This window comes from Sciurus carolinensis, chromosome 7 (assembly GCF_902686445.1).
Source record: "Sciurus carolinensis chromosome 7, mSciCar1.2, whole genome shotgun sequence".
Lineage (NCBI taxonomy): Eukaryota > Metazoa > Chordata > Mammalia > Rodentia > Sciuridae > Sciurus > Sciurus carolinensis.
In genome coordinates, this window is record NC_062219.1 from 117,177,573 (window position 1) to 117,201,052 (window position 23,480).

Below are 23,480 nucleotides of genomic sequence, written 5' to 3' on the forward strand. Positions count from 1 at the left end.
GGACCATGGAAACAGGTGCAAATCTGAATTTGAAATGGAAACTATTTCACTTCATGGGACAGTAGAACAAGGGTAGGGATGTGACACAGGCTGCAGCAGACAGGACCTGCACATTCTGTATTTTAGGAGATTGGCCTTTGATGCTCCTTTGCTTGGGGAGGGGAAACTCTCCATGTTTCTGTCATGTCTCTACAGACCTGTCAAAGCTCTGTCAAGGTCATATGGTAAGCTGGATTTCTAAGACTGCTCTAATGGGCTAAATACACGGGAGTTCATGTTCAGTAAAAGGTTTGTTTTACTCTAAAACCTCAACTTGAAATTATAGACAGGCAGCACAGGACTAATCTATTTGGTTTTGGACTAGAACACTTATTCGTTAAAGATTATATGGGGAAAACAAGCAGCATACTAGTATTTAGATAGAAATACAGCGAGAATGAAAGGAAAAAAAATAGCGAAGGGACAAATTTTTCTCACAATTTGCCTCAAGATTTCCAATTACTCTCAGGTTTCTCACATACGACAACTCCCATCACAGGATGTGTTGTTGTTTTGCGGTTGTTTTTGTTTGTTTTTTCTTCTACCACAGGAAGCACACAAACCCAGTTGCTATCTAAGGAGTACAGGAGACACTTAAGTCTTTCATAAGCAGACTCAGCATAAAAACAGGAGCTCCTAAGGATGTTGAACACTTTTTAATATACTTATTGGCCACTTGTGTTTCTTCTTCTGAGAAATGTCTGTTTAGCTCTTTTCCCCATTTATTAATTGGGTTATTTGATTTTTTTTTTTAAGTTGTTGATGGACCTTTATTTTATTCATTTATTTATGAGGTGCTGAGAATCGAACCCAGTGCCTCACACATGCAAGTTTAAGAGCTCTACCACTAAGGCACAACCCCAGTCCCATGGTTAAGTTTTTTGAGTTATGTATTTTAGATATTCATATCCCTGTCAGAGAAACAGCTGGCAAAGATTTTTCTCCCATTCCATAGGCTCTCTCTTTACACTTTTGTTTCCTTTGCTATACAGAAGCTTTTCAATTTGAAAGCATCCCATTTATTGATTCTTGATTTTATTTCTTGAACTTTAGGGGTCTTGTTAAGAAAGTTGGTGGCTATACACATCTGATCTAGTACTGACCCTATGTTTTATTCTAGCAGTTGGAAAGTTTCTGGTCAAATTTCTAAGTCTTGGGCCTGGGGGTATGGCTCAATGGTACACCGCTTGCCTAGCATGCAAAAGGCCCTGGGTTCAATCCCCAGCACCACTACCACCACCAAATAAATTAATAAATAATTAAATAAAATAAGTAAATAAGTAAACAAATAAATAAGTGAAAGGAAGACCAGTAGAGAAAGAAGAATGAGGGGAGGGAGGAGGAAAGGGACAGGGAGGGCCCAATGGAGAATGATATTAAGTAAATTTCAAGCTTGTATGATTATGTAAAAATGAACCCAACTATTATGTATACTGAACTAATAAAAGTGGTTAAACAAGTAAAATAAATGCATGCATACATAAGTGTCTGCAACACAGAAATGCCACAAGTTCACACTCATTTGTGGAAACTAACACGTAGATCTCATAGAAGAACACAGTAGAACAATGGTCAGTACAGACTAAGAAGAGCAGGAGGGTAGGTACAGAATGAAGTTAGATAGGGGGTATCAAAATACAGAAAAGAGGAATTAATTTGTGTTTTCTATAGCACAGTAGGGTCACTACCAACTACAACAATCTATGACATATTTGGAACTAGCTAGAAGAATATAAAAGTTCCTACACATAGAAAAGATTAATGTTTCAGAAGATCAAAGTGCTTATTAACCTAATTTGATCATTACACATTGTATCCACATACTGAATTATCAGACTATACCCCATAAAGATGTGCAAATATTGCATCTCAATTAAAAACATGAACAAACAAACAAACAAACAAGACCCAGGAGCTCCTAATGAGCTGGGTCTTATAACCATATTCTCTCTGCACAACTTGTAGCAGACCAGGGACTTTACACTCCATGGCAGCAGTGATAACACCCACCAGCCAAATAAGTTCTGGTCATGATAAAGGTTCTTAGGCGTTTCCCTGTGTGACAGAGCTTTCTAATGAATTCAGGCTAGAACTCTACACAGCATAGGGATGTTTTCCTAAGAATGTACGACCTCACTTTCTTTTTAGAGATGTAAGAGAGAATGCCAAACATTCCTGACAGGCTCACACTCGGAAAGGAATTAAAGTAAAGGTACAGGCACATGGGCTGATTTTTTGAGCTTGTGAAATGGATTAACCTGCTAGTTTCATTTCCCTACATACTTCATAATCACTACAGTTCCTTGCCCCACTCTGGACCTTAGGACATTACTATTTGTTCATTCAGTGTGCAGGCTCCTGTAGTGGCAGTGACAGCTGGGACACACATTCCTTTTCACTACGGTCAGCTTGTATTAGTCCCAGATCATTTCCCTACAACTATTCAATTGCCTTCTTGACTTTCCTGTGTTCTTAGTTTAAAAAAAAAAAAAAAAAAAAGTCAAATTAGGTCATGTTGACCATATCCAAAACCACTAATGGGTTCTCACTGTAAACCAACATCCACACTCCTCAGCCTGGAACTGAGGACCTTTTCTTCCCTTTCTAGTAGTAGTCCCTCCTTACTTGATGCCAAGGACCCATGTGGCTGCACAGAGAACACCAGCTTTGCCCAAGCAGTTGCTTTTTCCTAGACTGAAGTCCTATTTTTCCTTTAAAGCTACAATTGTAGAAGCCTGTTTAGAGTCTTCCAGTTGGAATTAATATTTCCTTCCCCATATTCTTATAATATATGGCCTGTACCTTAGTACAAAGCCAGTTATTTCATGTATGTATATGCCTTCCTCTCAGGCACAGTAAATCTCTACTTGAGAGCATATTAAAATCATCTTAGGGATTCTTGGAGAAATGGCTAATTCCAGAATTAGAAAAAAGTAAATACAGAGGTACCTGGAATATACTTGTTAGGCAAGAGAATAAGGAATTGCTCCTCACATGCCCAAAAAAGATGGGGAGTATGTTACAAGAACACAGGAGCAAGCTTGAAAGAACTTCAACTTAGCTAAATCTTGGATAATGGGAACACCAAAATAATTAAGAATAGTACTGAAAAAGGTAAGAGTTCATACCAATAAAAAGTAAATGGGGGAAGAGAAGCAACTTTTCTTTCAGAAGAATATGGTAACTGTGAAAGGAACACTATAGTAAGCAAATCATCATTTTGCAACCATCATAGTAAGATTGGTTCAAGCAGGAATCATCAATAGATGCTGAATCAGAGGAAATTTTTATTGAGGAGGGCATTTACATATCCATACCATGTTTCCCACAGACTGCTTATTAGGCACAAGGTGAAAAACAGTAACTATACAGTAGAAAAATAGGATAATACCTTGACTGGGTGGGTGAATCAGAGTTAACATCAACAATGAGGAGCTGATGGACAGCTGTGCCTCCCAATGTAAAGCCCTCAAAGAACACATCATCACATATAGTGCTGTGGCTGGCTGAGAATGTGTAACCTGAATCTAGTGATGAAGAAACATATGCCAAACCCCAAATGAGGAAAGCTCTATCTTAAAAAAAAAAAAAAAAGTGTGGAAAGGTATATGTGGGGAGGGATAAAGGGCTGGGCTATATTCTTTAAAAATGCCATTATCATGAAACACAGAAAGGCTGGAAAATGTTCTGGATGAAAAGTCTAAAAATGTGTTTTATCCTAGAAAAATGCTTTATCCATAGTCATCTCAAAGGCTTGCTGAATTGGTTTGACAGTGAATGATAGGGCAGAAATGACCACTGAAACATTTGAAGACAATACACTACTGTAGTGGCCCCAGCTATAGCACCCCTGGGTTTCTAAGGTGAAAAGAAAACTTACTTTGAAAACAATAAAGTCAGATTACTCATGAGGTTAGTAAAAGCACTACTGTCTCAAAGGGAAACTATCCATTTACAGTGTGTGAAGTCACCACCAGTTGAAAATATGTAAAAACTTATACAAGCTCTTAGACTGTATTTAAAAATAAACTGTGTGCTTCTGAGAAGCAATGCAGAGATTAAAAAGCCACACTGTGTATCACACAGATCTGCTTAGAGAAGACAGGATTCACGTGGCTGTGATGTGGCCCAGATCTGATAAAGATGGCCAGGTTTCAGAGTAACATCCTCTGTGTGGCATTTCAGAAGACAACACTCCTGCAACAAGAATGAGTTGATCAATTTGCCTACTGAGTAGAAAATGAAACAAGTAAATCCATTTTATGCAACTGTTTTCCATCTTGAGAAGTTAAACCAATGAAGATGCTCTAGGATGCAGACTATCATCCCAGCCTTGCCACATGCCTTTTCTAATTGGCACCCTGAAAGATTTCACAGGAAAAGGGTGTTACTTTGGTGTTGTTGATTTAAAGGTTATCTAGTCACAGTGAAGCAGAGGAGAATTCATCTTCAGAATTCACCTTCTTATTGAAAGCTCATGGAGTGCCTTGGCAATTAAAAATTCCTATCACCTATAGCCATTCCCTATGTGAGAAGGCTCAGAACTCGCCTTACAAATTGCTCTTTTGAAGATCAAAGGCAAGCTGAATGTGTCTGTGTGTGCTCTCGATGAGACTGTAATTTAATGGAATTTTTAGAGAAGGTTTCACTGGCAGTGTTTGGATGACAGCCCTGGGGCGGAGGATTCAGGGGAGCTTGGCCACTCTTCCCTTTGGAGCGTCTTCCCTGCCTTTAATTGGCACCTCATTAGAAATTAATGAAAATGACATCCTCTGTTCTTCCTGCTCTAGGCATGGAATGCTACAAAAAGGCCCATCACAATTCATAACACATTCAATTTATATAGCAATGGCTCTTAAGCATTATTTATGAGATGTGAATTTCTTGTCAGCAGTTAATAACCTGTACAGAGTGGAAAGGGAATGGAAGAAAAGATTGTGAATATATATAAAAAAAGATTTTCTGCACTGAAGAAGTATTCTGTTTGAGTTCAAACTACCTTTCCGAGTCTTCAATTTCAGTAGTAAATTACTATGTTTTTTCCCCTTCCAAAACCTTTCAGGGCAGTTAAACATCTCTCCAACACTCCATGCATCCTCAAGGAAATAACCATACAACTCACCCTTTCCTAGAGAGATCCAAGCAGGCAGACAAAAGGAACAAAAAGCTATTTGTCAAAGATAGTTGTGTATGTTCCCATCTCTGTCCATCATTTAACACATGGCAGCTAACTCAGTCATTTTTAATGGGCATATGGTATATGGTTCTTGGTAGACCAAACTCAACTTCCAGCTCCTTCTAGGAAGGTTCCATGTGAAGGGACTGTAGAAAGCTCTGGTCTTTATGACGCCAACAAAAAGTCAAATCTACGCCATAAGGAGACTCTCACAATTGGGCACAAGATAAGGGACTACATGTTAGATAACCAAAAAGAGAATGGAAGCCTGGGGCAAACCCAATAGGCACTTAGATACTCAGTCTCCTGCTCAGGAGGGTGAAAAGAATGGCAGAATAATCAGATAGTTTGATAGGCTGGCTTCGGCTTCACTGGGGGTAAGGTGAAGTCATCTAACAGCTGTTTCTGGATTTTCCTCAGCTAATAAGACCTCAGGAAATTAGGTAGTTTGCATCAAAGCTGAAGGGTAAACTGGGAGACTTGGTTATATCACCTCTGGATCTCATCGCTGAATTCTACTGGCTGCCTGACAGAGAGGAAGCATTAGCACACTGAGGGCAAGACAATACACTTGACGGACTAATTGCTTGATCTGCTATGGCAAATCCTGCTTAGTACCTATGGATTCAGTTACTTTCAAGAAGGAAACAAGAACATTACTATAATCCCTGTTACTCAGGAGGCTGAAGCAGGAGGACTGTAAGTCCAAAACTGGCCAGGGCAACTTAGCAAGACCCTGTCTCAAAATTTTAAAAAGGGTTAGGGATGTAGACCAGAGTGCTTTCCTAGCATGTGCAAGCTCTGGGTCTAATACCCAGCATGCCTACCCTCCCAACCCTACGCCCTCCACTCCTCAAAAAAAGGAAAGAAGAGGGGTTGATGGAGGAGGAGGAAGAGAACATAAGGGACAGGAAAAAGTCACATTTCTAACTGAGAAACAACCATAGGCCTATGTTATAAAGGCAACAAGCAAAATGGCCAGATAGTCTTCACCATATTGCTAACAGTGAACTGCTGAAACTTTCTAATGTTTCAAATGAACACAGAAACAAGAATCTGCAGACCTCAAAGGATTAGACACACTGCTCAGCATGGAGCAAAGCTGACTAGCCACCAGACCCCAAAGATTCTTTGGCAAACCACAATATCCCTGACCTATGAATTTAAAATTACCTAGAAGAATTGACCCAAACATAGCCAAGAATAAGATCCTGGCCTCACCTGGACCATACCACATGCATAAACACAATGAATCCTAGACACTCTGTCACAGACTGCCCCCACCACCTATCTTAACCCTCTTCTTTATACTTTTCTATAAGCATTTAATAGCATACTGAATATCCTTTAAAAAAATAAATAAATACTTCTTTGGATCTTTCATAACTGTTTCCTACTCTGGCAATTTAATATATACTTCTAGCTTTGTGAAGCCATACATACCAGAGCATGCAGTAAACATACCTACCTGGTTATGTCAGGAATAGGTGTACAAACTTAATTTCCATGAGAAGCTAATACACCCTGCCTTTGCATTTCCAAAAGGGCATATAATTGAGGAATAGGAATAGAAAAGACAATCTTCAGAAGATAGAGAACTTCCAGGGAGTATCATTTTATAAATGCTGAGTGAACTACTACGTAGTCCTCACTACCAGCAATAATAATACTATGTAGTCCTCACTACCAGCAATAATACTTATAGGGTATCTATGGCTATTCCAGAAGTGAAGGGGGGAATTCCAACATTAACTTCTTGGGATGAAAGATATAGGCTTCTCAGAAGCTACAGCAAGGCTGGAAATCTGCTTGATAAGATCTCTGTTCACCAGTCCAAGATCAATACTACATGTACATATAATATACTATATGATCAGGAACTAAAAACAGGAACAGAAAAACTGCAAGCCAGCCTAAAAATAATTTAGTGACACAATTTTAATCTTGTATGACATGATATATGTAGTCAAGAGGAGAGGAAGAACTGGCTTAAGTTTTGTTCCACTGTGGATAAATATAAAATTTCAAAAAATGCATCCCTGTACAGCAATCCTAAGAGGTGGTATTACACAGGAGAATTAAGAAGGAAAGGTTACTTTCAGGCTACTTCTAGGTGCTAATTTGCTGGATGAACTAAAAAAAAACAAAACCTATTTTCTAATCAAACCTTAATTTAAAAGAATATTAGAGGGAAAGAGGAAGTACTAGGGACTGAAGTGGAGCAAATTATATTCCATGCATGTATGATTATGTCAAAATGAATCCCAATATTATGTATAACTATAATGTACTAATAAAAACACTTTTAAAAAAAAGGGATATGGGAAGAGATATTCCATTTATCAAAAATAGTAACACATTTATTCAAATTTTATGGTATAAATCCCAGACTTCTGGTTAGGTTAATTTCTGAATTCATGAATGGGAAGGACCCAGAAGTGTAAGTGGTGGGGAGAAGTTGAAAGCAGTGAGCAGTGACAATGTAACTCAATATGTCTAAGAACAGATGGATATGTTTTTGTCTTCTTTGTATGTATGAGAGGAAATGAAGAACATTTAGAAGTCAGAACCTTGCACTCGGATTTTTCAAACTCTACCCCTATAGCTTGCAAGGAGGTACTCAGGAGAGGAATGAATTACTTTGGCCTCATAGGGTAATTTCTAAAGCTGTGCAGGAGCGTTAAGGACACAGTCTCTGCCATGCCACTGGGGGAGATCTTACCACAGCGACACGATCCCAATTCTTGCTGCACCAGCTCCAGTTTGGTTTGGCACTGGAAGCACCGACGTCGACTCTTCTGTTTAGATCTGCTGGTTTCCTCAGACCGTTCAGTACTCTCCAGTAGTCGTGGCCGTTTCACTGGTGAAGCCTCATTCTCAGACTGTGAATCTGACCAAAACAACATATATTTGGGGATCAGAATTAGTGCTTATCCTGGCAAGCACAGCTAATTACTATACTGCCAAGTACTTTTTAGATCAGACTCTTACCTCCTGTGCAGGAAGGAACTGAACCTGTATGAACAAGAGAGCCAGTTTTACTTGCCTGGTTTATACTGTAAAAACAAAGACAAGCGTGTACTTTTGGGGCTGATTTCTAACAAACTAGGCCGAAGTTGAAGAGGATGGTAGGGGCAGCTTAACAAAAATCAGTTCCATGTTGCTGATGTGAAAAATAGCTAAGTTTTTATGATGACACTATTCTAGCTAGAAGTGGGATCCTCTCTTTGTACTCTCTTCATTGGAGCCTGCGTGGCTACTGCTTGTATGAGTGATTTACCTCTTTGTGGGTATTTACTTGGTGGTGGTGGAACTGGGGATTGGACCCAGGAGCATCCTACTACTGAGTTACATCCCCCAACCATTTTTTAAAAAATTTAATTTTTTTTTTCTTGTACTGGGGATTGAACACCCAGGGGCACTTAACCACTGACTCACATTCCCAGCCCTATTTTACATTTTATTTAGAGGCAGGGCCTTGCTAAACTGCGGAGGCTGGCTTTGAATTTGCAATCCTCCTGCTTCAGCCGCAAGAGTAGCTGGGATTACAGGATGTGGCACTGCGTCTGGGGTTCTAATGTATTTTCATACCACTATACTTAGCACAATTCCATACTGGAAGCCAGTGTTTAATGGGAGATTTAATCTTTTCTAGTAAAGTCACTAGTTCACATTTCTATTCCTAAATACATAAGAATCAGGCTCTAATATAAAAAAAGTCCAATTTTATTCAGAGTAAAAGAGTATCCTTGCATCTTATTTACAAACAAGCTATCCCATGGCTTCTCCTGTGGGTGGTTACAGAAGGCAGTACTTGGCACCATAACCCTAAGGCCCGAGACAAAATGACAGGTGAGGAAGCTGTAGTATATGACAATTTGTATCTTATACAATCTCAATGAAGTAACTAAAATGTAATAAAGTTCATGTCATGGGCAGGCTGCAAATAATTTGTTTAAAAAGGGGGGGGTAGCACCTGAGGCTCTGTACTCCCATAATAGTTGCTGTTGCATATTGATTGCTGGTGCTGATGCACCTCTTGGCCAAGGATCCAAAGTGGTTGTGTGAAATCACCTCTGGAAGGGATTCTCCTAAATGGTTTTCTTCAAAATAATCCATATCCCACTACTTCTCACTTCTCCATCCCTCTACCATGGTCTAAGCCATCACTATCTCATCAGCCTAAAACAAGAGCTTCTTAACTGATCTCTCTGCTCATCCCTTTGCCCCCATAGTCTGTTTCCCACAGAGCAGCCAAGTGATCCTAATTTAGAATCACAACACTTCCCTGCTCAAAACCCTCTAACCCTCATAGCTCTCCTTCTCAGAGTCCAAGTCGAACAAATACTTGCCATGATTCTCCAAAGGTCCTGCATGATTTACCTGCCCATCTCTCACCTCACCTCTTACTGCTTTCTCCCTGTGTTCCATCGACATTAGCCTCCTGTCTCCTATCTCTGGACCTCTGCATCTTTTGTTCCCTCTGTCAGGAACATGCTTCACCCAGGTGTAAATGGGATCTCATCTCCTTTAAGCCTCTGCTTCAAAGTCACATTTTCAAAGAAGTTTTCCTCTTGGATCATCCCATCTTCATTACCCTGTTCCCCTTCCCTAGCACTCCTCCCTTTTCCTGCCTTACATTCCTCCACAGCACTTATCCTTTAAATTATCTCCTGGGAGAATGGAAACTCTTGGAAAACAAGAAATTTCACCAGTTTTGCCATGTGCCCTCCATGCCTACAACTCAATAAGCATTTCTTGAATGAATGATTCTTCTCCTAGGGAGCCCTGATCTTTTATTTTAAGTGGTTCAAGTGAGGAGATGCAGCATGTTGGATGTATTTTAGTGAGGGCTATCAGTATGCCTTTCCCCATCCTCCTCCTGTGTGAGAAGGATATTGCACTTCACCCAAGATCATCTGCTGACTTGGACAGCAATAGGGTATGGTTTGCTCACAGCCCCAGCTCCACCACCTGGTAACTCGCATACAGAGGCCTGCACCACTCTAAGCAATTGCAAACTTCATTTTTCATCTCATTTAATTCTTCCAGTCCTACGTGACATTTTCCCCCAATACAAACCAACTAAATAAGGCATTTGATGAAAACAATTGAAAGCAAGTTCAGCCTATTTCCCAGCTCTGCTGAGCGAAGCTGTCCAGATCCAGTGTGGTGACTGAGGCAGCCAGACATGCCAGGCCCCTCCCCACACTTCTACAAGAGCAACAAACAACAATCTAAATGTAAATCATTACAAAGCAGCCAGCCAAAATGAATTCACCTTTTATGTGCCACATTGCTCTCCTGGGGGTACTTATTCACAAGCCAGAAATGGCACTATTTGTATTAATAGCCTTATTTAGATATAATTTTTTGGGGGGTGTTAACAAGATGAAAAAATTCTAGAGTAAAAAACCCTCCAAAAAACAAAAAGGTCTATTATAAGACAAACGGATCTAAATTTGAAGAATCCCAATAAGAAATTATCTTCCAACCTGGGTGAGAGTCCACATAAGGAAAAGGCAGTCATTACAATACTATTAAAAGCTGGAGGGCTGTAGCATGATGCCAGCACACCTACAACATAAACAAGGATCACTCAGATCCCACGTCTGATAGAGTGTGTGTCTAGAGATGCAAAGTTCACATTCCAAGCTCTTTCCAAGAATCTAGCCCAAATTGTCAAATGTGCTTTCTACTCACAGAGCACCTATTTCCATTTCTAAAGCAAATCTTTGGGGGCAAAAAGATGATTTAATTTCAGGTGATAATAAAACATGGGTGGGGAATTAAAAAAAAAAAAGGAATAAACTTTTAAAATGTTGGCAATGTTATGTAAAGCTATTTTAAGTTGTCAATGGACCTTTATTTAATTTATTTATTTATACATGGTGCTGAGAATTGAACCCACTGCCTCATGCATGCCAGGCAAGTGCTCTACCACTGAGCTACAATCCTGGTCCTAAAGCTAACTATTTTTTTAAATAAGAATATGTGAAAAAAATTACTCTATGATGCCTATGACTGGGACACAGAATTCAAATTTACATATCATAATCACCACTGGTCATCACTGAACAATCTGCTTTGATTGAATCCCCAAGGGTTAAGAGGCCTGTCCAGTCCTAACATTTTCTCCTTCAAGTTCCCACTTTATCTGGTCAACATGTATCAATAACAATGCTAAGGGGAAAAAATTACAAGAATTTTGGCTGAGATTTTCCTTTATCTATTCTACATTAATATAAAGACTACTGAATTACTGTTCTGTTAGGCAATACACATGGGGAATTCCTGCAATAATTGTTCCTAAGGGAGGTCTTTGATGCTGCCTACAGTTTCTGGCTGCGCTGCACTGGCTGTCCTAAAGGAACACCATTGAGCCCTAGCAGGTCCTTTGAGTCAGTTTTCTGGCATACATTTAAATCTATAACCAAAGGCATGTAAACAACATCTGAGCTGCAAGAAGCAGTCCTCAACAATTCTACCAAGACAGACAAAATGTTTAACACAACGTGTTATTTTTTAAATTTTTTTAGAATCATGGAGCTCTTTCCAGACATTGAGATCTATAATTTTTTAAAATTCTTTTTTTAGTTGTTGATGGACCTTTATTTTATTCATTTATTTTTATGTGGTGCTAAGACTTGAACCCAGTGCCTCACACATGCTAGGCAAGCACTCTACCACTGAGCCACAACCCCAGCCCCAGTTGTACAACTCTTAGGCTCTGGAATATGCCCACATATCCTTCCCTCAGTTGACAGGTCTATTAGGCAGGAAGAAATCCTCCTGGCCTCTAGTGCTCCCTAAACACAAAGAGGGAGGGGAATGAAGTTCCCCAAACTGTTTACCACTACCAACATGCAGCCATCTGAAATGGTGACTGCATTATATACAACTTTTTGGTAAAGCAGAACATTCTTTTACATTTTCTCACAAATCAATTTGTTTTAATTAGAAGCCAATGAAATAAATAGTAGTCTATAGAATCATCATCATCTTGTCTGCAGAAGAAACTTAGATATCCTCAGCTAATTACTTAATGACACTTTGTGCAATGGGGTGAGCTGCCTAAATAGAAGAAACAGATATCCACGGCAGGGATTGTAATTACATAATAATGACTACAAAATTCAACTATTCAATTATAAATTTTGTATCAATCAGAAAAAGACTATCAGAATAGATCTAAACATGGTTAACATTAAAGGAACCCTCTACTATCTATATTGAAATAAATTAAACCTTGATTACTTATTTTTTGCTCACAAATATTATTCCTATTACCTTGAAGCATTTTCAATTTCCTGAACAATGATGGAGAACACCTAATTAGCTTACTTGCATACTCTGAACCTGGCGAGTAAGGGTTAAATGTGGAGAGAAAGGTGAACAGAAATAACTCTTACATACAGCTTTAACTGTCAGAAGAAACGGGTCCTTTCAGGGAGCATGCTCATTAGCAGCAGGAGGATCTGTAGTGGCAAGCTAGAAACTGTTCCCACCCCAGGAGTTAAGAGTGACTTCTAATTAAGGTCCTTCATAAAGAGCCACCAAAGCATTTCCCCCCCACAATATGCTTTTTCTTGAGCACACAATCTAGTCTGGGAATATCCATGCAGAGCTGCCACATTCCCATGCCAGATTCATAGCTCTTGGTACTCAGCAGACCCCCTTTTTTCTCTTGCCAATGTTTAATAGAATGACAAAGATATCACATCAGATCTTCTAGTTAAAAGAAAGTCTGAGATCATGTGATTAAATGAGGTAGGAAATTTTTAAGAAAAAGAAGTTTACCTATCAGCTTTCTTGATCTTAAGGTAATCACTGCTTAATTGGTGACAGAAACAAGTACAATCATTTTTAAAACATATGGACTTTTGAAGAGAGAAATTCTAATTGTGCTTTCCTTGCCAATTGTAGAAAGCAATGTTAAGACTTTCAATTTAGGAACACATTTTAACTGGAGAGCTTGACTGGAAACAACAAACACAGCTACTTCTTTTAAAATTCTGTTTTGTCTCTGACAGAAATTCACATTTGTTCCTTACTGTCACTGTTCTTGTCTTTATTACTCATGTTCTCTCCTGAAAATTTCCAAATAAATTGTGTCAAGCCTGTCAGAGTTGAATCCCATCTCTCTTAATCTCCTGTCACTGTGCAGCTGGCAGCCTGCATACACCCGGGGCCACTAACTATGGCTGTGGCCTCCTGACATCTCATGCAGGATCCTCTGTACGAGTCGACACTCAGTATAAAACAGGAGAGTGGGAGAAGCAAAGAGGCAACAAAAAGAAGAAACTCTTCTACTTCCTTCACCCACACCTTTTCTTAATTTCACGAAAGATGAATCTGTTTAATCTCAGACTATATGACAGCTTTTGAGGTACTCAATCAGTTTTTAGAACCTATCACAGAATCTTGACAGACTGACATTTGTGATTCCAACAGCCTATGCAAACATCAGTAAGAGCAATAATTAATGAACCCTTACACATCAATCCAGTTTCTCCTTTGACCATTTAAAAGAAGCTTAAGCTACTAAAATACTAAAACTTCCGTCCACAAAAAGCACCACTCTTTCACTGGAAAAACTAGTAAGAGAGACTTGAAAAAAGTCTGTCTTACATTTGAGTTTTTCTTTGTGTTTCTTCTCATGCTTTGCTTTCAGAGTGTGCGCAAGGATTAGACTCATCCTCCCCTGGCATTCAAAAGACTTCAAAGACAGACAAAACAAAAGAAAAAAAAAGCAACTCCTTCATTACCCATTAAAATTATTTATTTTTCCACTTCCCTTGACTGGGATTTTCCCTTTCTTTTCTTCCTTAGAGCCCTAGAATAACTGTGGAATAACGAGTCTGTTAAGAAAACCGTAAGGTGGATAGAAAACGAGGTTCTAGAATGAGTATTAAAATTTTGTAGAGAATGCCATCTTCATTTGAATGGAGAAGGATCTAGCTTGAAATATAAGTAGGATGCTAAATTCTAAATCATAGCTATCTGTTAGTTGTTGCAACCTGCTGGGCAGTACAATTCCTAAGCTTTAATTCCTTTCTTCTTCTCCAACCGCATTCCCCAAATGTCAAATTATTTTTGATGGTTCTCACCATTCTTATTAGAGGTACAAGGGCAGGCTTGACAATTCTCCCCCACAATCTCTGCCTTGGAGACTAAAAGCAGACTTTTGACTCTTCTCCCTAGTGGGGATACACAGTGGGAAGATGGAGGCCTAGTCAGTAGATCTATCTTGAGAGTGCACCTGAATTTGTGGGCTCTCTGCCTTTCTCTGTATGCTCGAAAAACTCAAGGCAAGAGAAATCTTTGGGGTAACTGCTATCATCTGACTGTCTGATTTTGATCTTCATGACAGCAATGCAGAAGTTGCTTCCACAGGGCCTTTTCTGACTGGACATCAGCTTAAAGAGCAGCAGAATACACAAAAGTCATAGGTCATGATAATTTATGCCTTTCAGGACACAAGTACCCATGTACCCCAAAGACGTGTTTTAAAGGCTGGGATCATATTTCTCACTTCCTCACAGTCCATCTTCCCAAGCAGTTGAGATTACAGGTATGGGCCAAGACCAATTTTTTATTTTGAAAAATTTTAAACACATAAAATAACAAATGCCTATATACACACCATCCACATTCAATAACTATTAATGTTTTGCCATATTCCTTACATTCTTCTCACAGTTATTTATTTTTCCCTCATGAACCATCTGAAAATAAGTTTCCAACACCAAAATACCTCATTCTGTAACATATACAAAGTGTAATTTAACAGAGTCATTTCCTTACAAGACTAAAATATCACACCTAACAAAATTAAGAGCAGTGCTCAGTGTCGTCTAATAATCAAACTAATATTCAGTCCATTTTCAAATTATCCCACTGTTTTTTAAAGGTTATGTGCCATCAAGTTTCACTGTTATATTTGGCTCTTATGTTTCTTTTTCTTTTTCTTTTTTTTTTTTTTGCGGTACTGGGGATCGAACTCAGGGCCTGATGCTTGCAAGGCAAGCACTCTACCAGCTGAGCTACCTCCCCAACCCCTAGCTCTTATGTTTCTACACGTCTTTTTTAATCTGGAACATTATGTCTCTCATCCAACCATCCATTCATCCACCCACCTACCCATCCATTCAAAAAATGTGGGTTTTTTTTAATAGTGTTGGTTAGTTATCCTGTGGGATGTACCAAATCCTCTATTCATTCTATTTATTAGTAACACTGTTCAACTTTAAAAGAAGATTTTTAATCATTTTCCCAGGTGAAGAAGGGCAAGTACCATGCAATCAATCCAGTCCCTACAATATCTTGGTAGAGCAGGAAAGAATACTCTTCCTCCAACTGCCTCCACTGCATATCTGACACATAGTGGACATCAGGACAAGGTTCATCTGTGCCTTGATATGGAGTGGATACACTTAGGCAAATATTAGGAGATGAGCTAACTATTATTTTAACTCATGAGTTCTTTCTTTTAGTCTGATGGCATTCCCTGTGACTAAAAGTGATTCCAGAGGGTCATGCAAGTCATTCCTCTAATTATCAATGTCCACCTGGATTTTTTCTGATAACCCTTCTCCTCCTGGCTGATTGCATACTGTTGTTAATAGTTGTTGAAAGACATCTTTTCATTGCTAAACTGCTCAACTCTCTCAAATTTTTCTTTATTTAAAATCTAAGGAAGAATTTCATCAGATTAAAAAACATAAAGGAAAAGCCCACATTTGCAAAAAGAATCACAATCTCATTTAGTACAATAATATCCCAAGTTTATTTGCTCTGTTTCATTTTTATAGGTCTCTAGATTAATAGCCAGTATGTTCAGGGCCACAGACAACAGAACATTTCATTAATTATTTCTTGAGTGCCTACTGTGTGCCAGGCACTGAGTTTTTGAACTGGCAAACCAAAACAGAGTAAGGCAGGGTTGGAGATATAGCTAGGTGGCACAACACTTGCCTAGCATGCCTGAGGCCCTGGGTTCCATTCCCTAGAACATGAAAATACACACACACACACACACACATGAATAAGGCAGTGATTTCTCCTTCAGTGAGACCAATCCATAATACAAATATACCTACAGCATAGTATGTGCAATATTAATGTACAAATGGAATGCTATGAACACAAAAAATGGAAGTGCTAAATTCTATGGAGGGGAAGCAATTAAGAAGTAGAAGACTAGAAAAGGGACAGGTCAGAAAAGTTACCTTCTGAACTTAAGACCTATAATATATATATATATATATATATATAGGCTGACAGATGACATTTAGCCCACATTTGTCATCCCCATGTTCTTTCCTATTAGGCCCACCATCTATATTTAAGTATTTGCTTATTTACCTTCTTTTCTTTACCACCCCCATCCCCCAAAAGAAAAGATCATCAAGTAAACAGACCATTTCACAGTCTGTGGAGCATAGGCACTTGGAAAACACCAGTTTGATGGGTTTTTATGGAAATAAAGGTGCTAATTATCTTTCCCCTCTCTGACCTCAGCTGGTTCAATTTTTCCCCCTTAAGGGGTCACAGACATCTCACTAAAGTGTCAATGGTTGGATCAGTTTTCCTCCCATATTGGTCTGTCTACTGAAACATATACATGGCTTTCACTGCCAATTTTTCTCTACAAGGAGCCTTCCTAGCTCATTTTCTTTTTATTTTTAAATGCTTTATTTGAGGTTCATATGTAATTATGAGAAACACCAATGATCTCATGCACTCTTCCTTTACCAATTTTTCCCCAATGGTAACATTTCATGGAACTTTCTAGTACAATATCAAAACCAAGGAAACTGATATGAATGTTGTCAAGATATGCAACATTTCCATCACGAGGAGGTGCCTTCAAATTGACCTTTATAGCCATAATCACTTCCCTCCCCCTAACTTGGTCCCTGGCAATCCTGGCAACCACTGATCTTTCCTCAATTCCTATAATTTTGTCATTTCAATAATACCATATATATGGACATATACACAGTACTGTAAATGGAATCATACCATAGGTAATCTTTTTCCAAACATTTTTAAGCAGGTGGATATGATAAAAGAGCTTCCTTAAGCTATAAGCATTATAATAATGACTGTGAACACAAAGCATTATTCTGTACCCACACTTTATAAATACTTTTAGATATATTAATTAATTTAGTTAATAAGGCTTTTAGTACTTGCATTTCACAAATGAGGAAATTGAGGCACAGATTAAGAGAACTGCCTGAGGTCACACAGCTAGAACAACAGTTGGAATTTGAACCCAAGGCCCTGGCCTAGATACCTATTAACCACTATGATATCCCCTGTCCAATGACTGTTAAAAGATTCTACCTGAATGTTAAGACAAGTTTCTGCTACTTCCTATCTATACAAAGACCCACCTGTCTCTGGAATGAGGGCAGAGGACAGGTTCTGGGTCAAGTATGGGAATGAAAACAAGCTCTTCCCTCTGTTCCAAAAAGAAAGTTCTTGTCCAAATATGATCACCAACTTCTTGGGGATACACCTCTGTTGAATAACTATTTGTCCTCTGGTTTTAGAATACAATTTATATGAGATTTGTCACATCATTTTCTTCTCACTTCTGCTAACTATGGATTTCTATAGATTGTAGTCACAGTTTTTAACTTACATAAAATCAGTTTTGTTCTTGATTTTCATTTTTGATGTGCTAACTTTGTACCATCTGTCATATCTTGAGTTTAATCTTGGATTCAATATTCTCATACTATGGAAAAAGAATCCATCCAGTTTCTTTACCGATTATTGGTGGGATGATGCAACAAAGTGCACCACCCACCTCACCCCCAAACAGCACAAGAAAAGTAGGGGATCTCCATTTGAAATTTTCTTCTAATAAGCAGAAAAGGCAAAACATGTCTTCGTAGCTTTCAATGGGCCCCACAGGCAGAAACTGAAGCTTCCTCCTCGCAACCATCCTGAGAGCCTCCTACAGTTCGTATGCCAGTTCTCTTTATAAAAATGGCTTACATACGGGTTACCAGCTTATAAACCACTCCTGGGTTCATCTGAAAAATTGTAGTCACCATCCCTGTTTGTTAAATGCCACTTCTGCTGCACTATTTACTGAAAGGACATCACCAGGATAAATTCCAAGAAGTAGCTGGTCAGCAGAACCTGTCAGTCCAGCAATAAATACAGTAGTGTTCCTCAGCAGCTGATACTGGCCACTTCCTTGTTTTAGCTTCTCCATTAGCAAGACCTGTCCTACCTGCCCAACTAAATATTACTTTTCCCCATAGATTTTTCAGTTTTCAATGAAACTGATAAATAACCCTCAATAGATAATCTTTTCTAACATGCTTCAGTATTTTAGAGTTTGACAACACAATAATACATCAATTTTTTAAAAATACTACTTGTATAGTATCAGTAGTATACATATAAAATAAGGGAGCACTATCAAGGTGAGACAAAACAAAGAAAAGCAAGATTCAAAAATCCAAGACAAAGAGCAACTCCTCAAAGGCTACGTGCCTAAATCTCCTAATTTCTTTTCCTTAGCTATAAATTCTAGATCCATGGATGTTCAAAAACTCTTACAGTGATACGTCTAGTCTTGAACTTTTATTCTATTATCTTTCCCAATATTATCAGAAAAGTAATATCAGCTATGATTTATTTTTCATCTCTTCAAGGAAAGAAAATGTTTGAAAGGTCATAATATCTATATATTTGGATTTATTTTCAAATAATTGTATATAAGATGGGTAACACTATTTTCATTTAGTTTCTCAGAACATTCATTTAGAAGTTAAACTTCATAAAAATACAGAATGTTTTCTTCCTACTTCGGGTTTCCTGAAGCATACGTTTTCACATTAAATTACATAACTATTTTGAGCAGTTGGGTAGTACCTATGACTGGGGCCACTTCCCCCTACTGTTAACTTGATGAGGCTTGGAGGGAAGGGATAGGTCGAACGTCTTCAAATAATAATATGCCCCAATGCCTTGATTTTCAAAACACTGATGAACTTGTCCAGGGAAGGATTAACCTGATCTGGCTCTGGGTCCTTTTGACCAGGAAGACTGAAAATGTGTGTCCTGTATAGAGAAACACTGACTACAGGAGTAGAGTGGGGAAATGAATAAAGATGAATGAGATAACATGTATGTATATATAATATTGCAAAATACACTCTACTGTCATGTATATCTAAAAAGAACAAATAAAGAGAAAAAAAGAAGAAAAAAAGATGAGACACTGATTCAAGTAATTTTTCTGAATCACTGTTAAAAACAGAGACAAAAAGTCAAATCATGCAAATCATCTCACTCCTATGAAGCTTAACTACCATCCCAGTGGATATTTTTAATCTTCCAATTATTCTGCCTGTTTTATAATGTAAGCTTCTAGGATAAGGGCAGAAGCAGCTATGTTTAATACTCCATTGATACTCGACAATAAAATAATAATATTATTAGAGGAGGAGGAGGAGGCAAAAATGAAGATCTCTGTAATAGGACAAGTTTCTTATGATGTTAGAGACCATCATCCTCTGGGACATTACTCCAGGTTTAATGTAAAGGAAAAATGTTTGAATGTTTGTATTTTACTGTTTAAAAAAATCAGCTTGAATGCATAACTGAGTAGATGTTAAAAATATCTGATTTGCTTTTAAACTATTTTTTCTAGTTTACCATCAGTTTAATTCAGTTCCTCTTCCTACCCATCACTTAGTTTCTTCTACCTAAAATCTAGTCTTTTAGCTCATTACTTCTCAAAGCAAATTCTTAAGCTTATAAGTAACACATACTATGTTCCAGTTTAACTCCCCTTGATATGAAGCTAAATGAACCTAAATTCAGAGATATTCTAGAGTACTCAGAAAAAGGCCTTTTATTCCCCTGAATGAGTGCAGCAGGTGTTACTCAGGGTTGTCTCTGTGTTAAGTCAGTACTACCAAGTGTGTGGTAAGTTTAGAAGGATTGAAGAAAGCTGCCTTAAGGTAATGGTTTATAAAAGAAGAATAAATAACCCCATTTGTAAAATTAACTGCTAGAAAATCAGAGGCAAGGAATTCTGCATAAAAATTATTATTATGAAGATTGTCTTTAATCCACATTTGAAACATGAGGAGCAAGTACCTAACATTTTAACCTCAATTCAACTGATTCTACCCAACTCTCTGATGAAAGAATGGGTTATTTATCAAAATGTTCAGACTATAAACAAGCATACCAAAAATCAATTATATATCACATAAAAATGTTAAATTCCCAATTTTGAAAATTATACTGTGGTCATATCGAATAATTTCTTGATTTTAAGAATTACAAACTTAAGTTTTTAGTATAAAAGAATACTGAATCTGCAACTGTAATGGTTAATTTGAATTGTCAACTTGATTGGATTAAGTGGTACAGATGATTAAGAGGCTTTTGGGTGTGTCCATGAGGGTGTGTCTAGGAATGATTGGGATGTGGGATAGTGAACTGAAGTGCAGACCCTTCCTAAGCGTGGGCAGCACCGCCCAAAAGGATGGAATAAAAGTTGGAAGAACGAGGAAGCAGATGCAGATTCAAGCTCGACTCTTCTTGAATGGGTTCTTGATTGCTGCTTCTTCACTCTCCCAAAGAGAACTCTGCCAGTGATTCTCCAGGGAGTTTCCAGAAGACTTGGTCTCAGACTATGGTAGCACTGTTGATTCCTCTTGTTCTGGGGCTTCTGCCTCTTGGCTTGTGCAGCTACTGGTTCTTCCAGCTCTCCAGTCTGCAGATGGCCACTGTGGACTATCCAGCTTCTGGTCATGTAAGCCAATCTAATAAATTCCCTTTTTGTAACCATACCTGTTGATTCTGTTCCTCTGGAGAACCCTGACTAATAAAGCAACTTACTCAAATGGTTAGGTATATGGATATAACACACAAACACATGTATTCAGAAAAACACACAGAGATAAAAGCCAGTGTGGTAGATGTTATCACTAGAGAATGTGGGTGAGGAGTACCTGAGAATTTTATATAATATTCTTGTGACTTTTCTGTAAGCCTGAAATTATTATTTTTTTAAAGGCAGAATCATATTCCTGAGTAACCATACTTGGATATGACTGGCTAGAGTGCCTCCTGACTTCTTTTCCAGAAGTATTGGCTCTGCTCAAGTCTGATGGAAGAGCACAAGAAAAATGGTTGTAGCAGATAGTCAGCAGTAAAGTGAAAGCTCAAGCTTCTCTGTACCTGCAGTAAAGTTAGCACTTACTTATAAGTATACTTTAATGATTAATCACAGACTTTACATGTCCCTCTGTTACGGTCTAAACTTTTTCGAGGAACAAAGCAGCAGCAGACAGAACATCTTTTCAAGTAAATAGGTATCCTGGCCCACATTCAAGGTAAAAATCTCAAAGATTGTCTGCTATAGTCCCTATCTCTTGCTGAAGGAACAGAAAAATGGACAAAAATCTAAGTTAAATACCCCATTTTCTTGCATATACACACACACACATATACATTTTTAATAAGTTTTCAAAGGGCAGATGAATGTGGGAAATGCACAGAATAAAACTAACTCCCCCATCCACTGACCTAATAGAAATGTGGTTTATTTAAATTTCCGAGTTGTGGTTCTGCTATTTGGGAGTGCATTTCTGAAACTCTGTGGGTTGATAGCACTAATGAAACAGAGAATTCAGAACAGCAGGGAGCCTAAGGTCAAATAAGCTTTTATAGCAGTGTGTGTGTGTGTGTGTGTGTGTGTGTGTGTGTGTGTGTGTACCAAAATAATTACACGTATATAGTGTGAGGTTGCTTAACTGAGCCCACAGAGGCACTTGGCTGTTCAAAAAACTAATCACAGTATGAAGTCCCCCATGACAGAAATGCTTCCAAGGTTAAACTGTCTGATTTTGAATCATAAACAAGTGAATTTATTGGCTAAAGTATTTTCTCATGTTGTTGGTTTAGATGTGACAGCCAGTCTTTTTTAACCAAGATTTTAACCACAAGAAAACTGATATTGCTTTGTGGCCTCTATGTTGTGATGTACCCCAGAAAAGAAGTACTTAATTATAAGTAAAAAAAAAAAAACAAAAAAAAACAAACAAACAAAAAAGAAAAGAGTAGAGCTCAGGAAATAAGAGCTATTAGTATTTTTCAGAAAGCAAGCTTGTGAAATTCCTATAAGGATTACTTTCCACCAATGCATACAACAAAATTTAACTTTTAAAACAGGGCCTAGAAAAAGGGCAAAACAAAACAAGGTTTAATTTTCTCAGCTCTAATACCCAATTTTCTTTAGAAAGGACAAAAGACTTTCTGGCTTTTTTGTCATTCATAGCCATGACCTGTTCAAACATAGGCTGCCAAATGCCTTTCCTTCCTTTCAAGACTCCACTGACCTCCTCCTTTCCAGGTCTGCATTCTCCAATCTGACTAGCCTAGAGTCCTTATGACCAGCTTCTGATTCCATCTCACTTTCCAATTACACTGTCTGTGTAAGTTCTTTTTTCCTTTCTTCTGTACTCCCTTTGTTTCAAGTATCTTTGTCCATATCTCTATTATCTATTGAGCATTTACCATGCATCTTCATATGTGCTTTTTAAAATATATTAGCTCTTAACTTTAAATAGTCATTCTATTTTACAGAGAAGAAACCTGAGGCCCGTGGAGAGGCCCAACAATTCTTCCAATTATATGACTGGTAAACAGGAAAACTGGAATGTGAACCCATGAAGTCTGCATGTAGAGCCCACAATGTCAACCACCACCTGCTAGTTCCTTCTCTTTAGGGACAGGGACTTAAATTGGGTACATTCTTGCTCCCTAGATTTCCTAAGAACCACGTCATTCCACTGAGTCTACCCTGTCCTCCTATCTTTTGCCAACAATTAAATAAGAAACCAGAGTCCTGACTTTGTCCCAGATAACTTTTGGTTCAAGAATGCAGATTAAACATTTTCCCCTGACCTCCCTAGATCTAACTGAAATAGAAGCACAAAAACAACATGAAGAAGAACCCTCCTTACTAAGATTTTTTGTGTTTAATATAATCAATAAACAAAAGATTTCAAACAAAGTTCTAGAAGCTGATATCTGGATTGGAGTGGACTGATGCTGAAACCTGGGGCAGCTGCAGACCACTGTGTGCAAGGAAAATCTTAAGAGGCTCTGGGCTCAGAAGCAGTTGGGGAGAAGCAGAATGTACAATGGGGCAGACAGCAGGGGGATCCACTGAAAGTATATCTGCAGAACAATTGTACTAGTTTGCATCTCCCAC

At 38.3% G+C, this 23,480-nt stretch overlaps 1 protein-coding gene across 3 annotated transcripts in view; it reads right to left on the bottom strand.

Moving 5' to 3' along the window:
- The window catches only part of Zfand3 (zinc finger AN1-type containing 3), a 312,164-nt gene that overhangs the window by 19,946 nt on the left and 268,738 nt on the right, over positions 1 to 23,480 (bottom strand). For 2 of the 3 annotated variants that reach the window (XM_047557737.1, XM_047557736.1), the window contains one exon: positions 7,938 to 8,105. In XM_047557737.1, the coding sequence (XP_047413693.1) occupies positions 7,938 to 8,105 (168 nt within the window). Of the gene's footprint in view, positions 1 to 7,937; positions 8,106 to 8,206; positions 8,231 to 23,480 lie in introns of all 3 variants that reach the window. The other variant, XM_047557735.1, reaches the window with a different exon arrangement.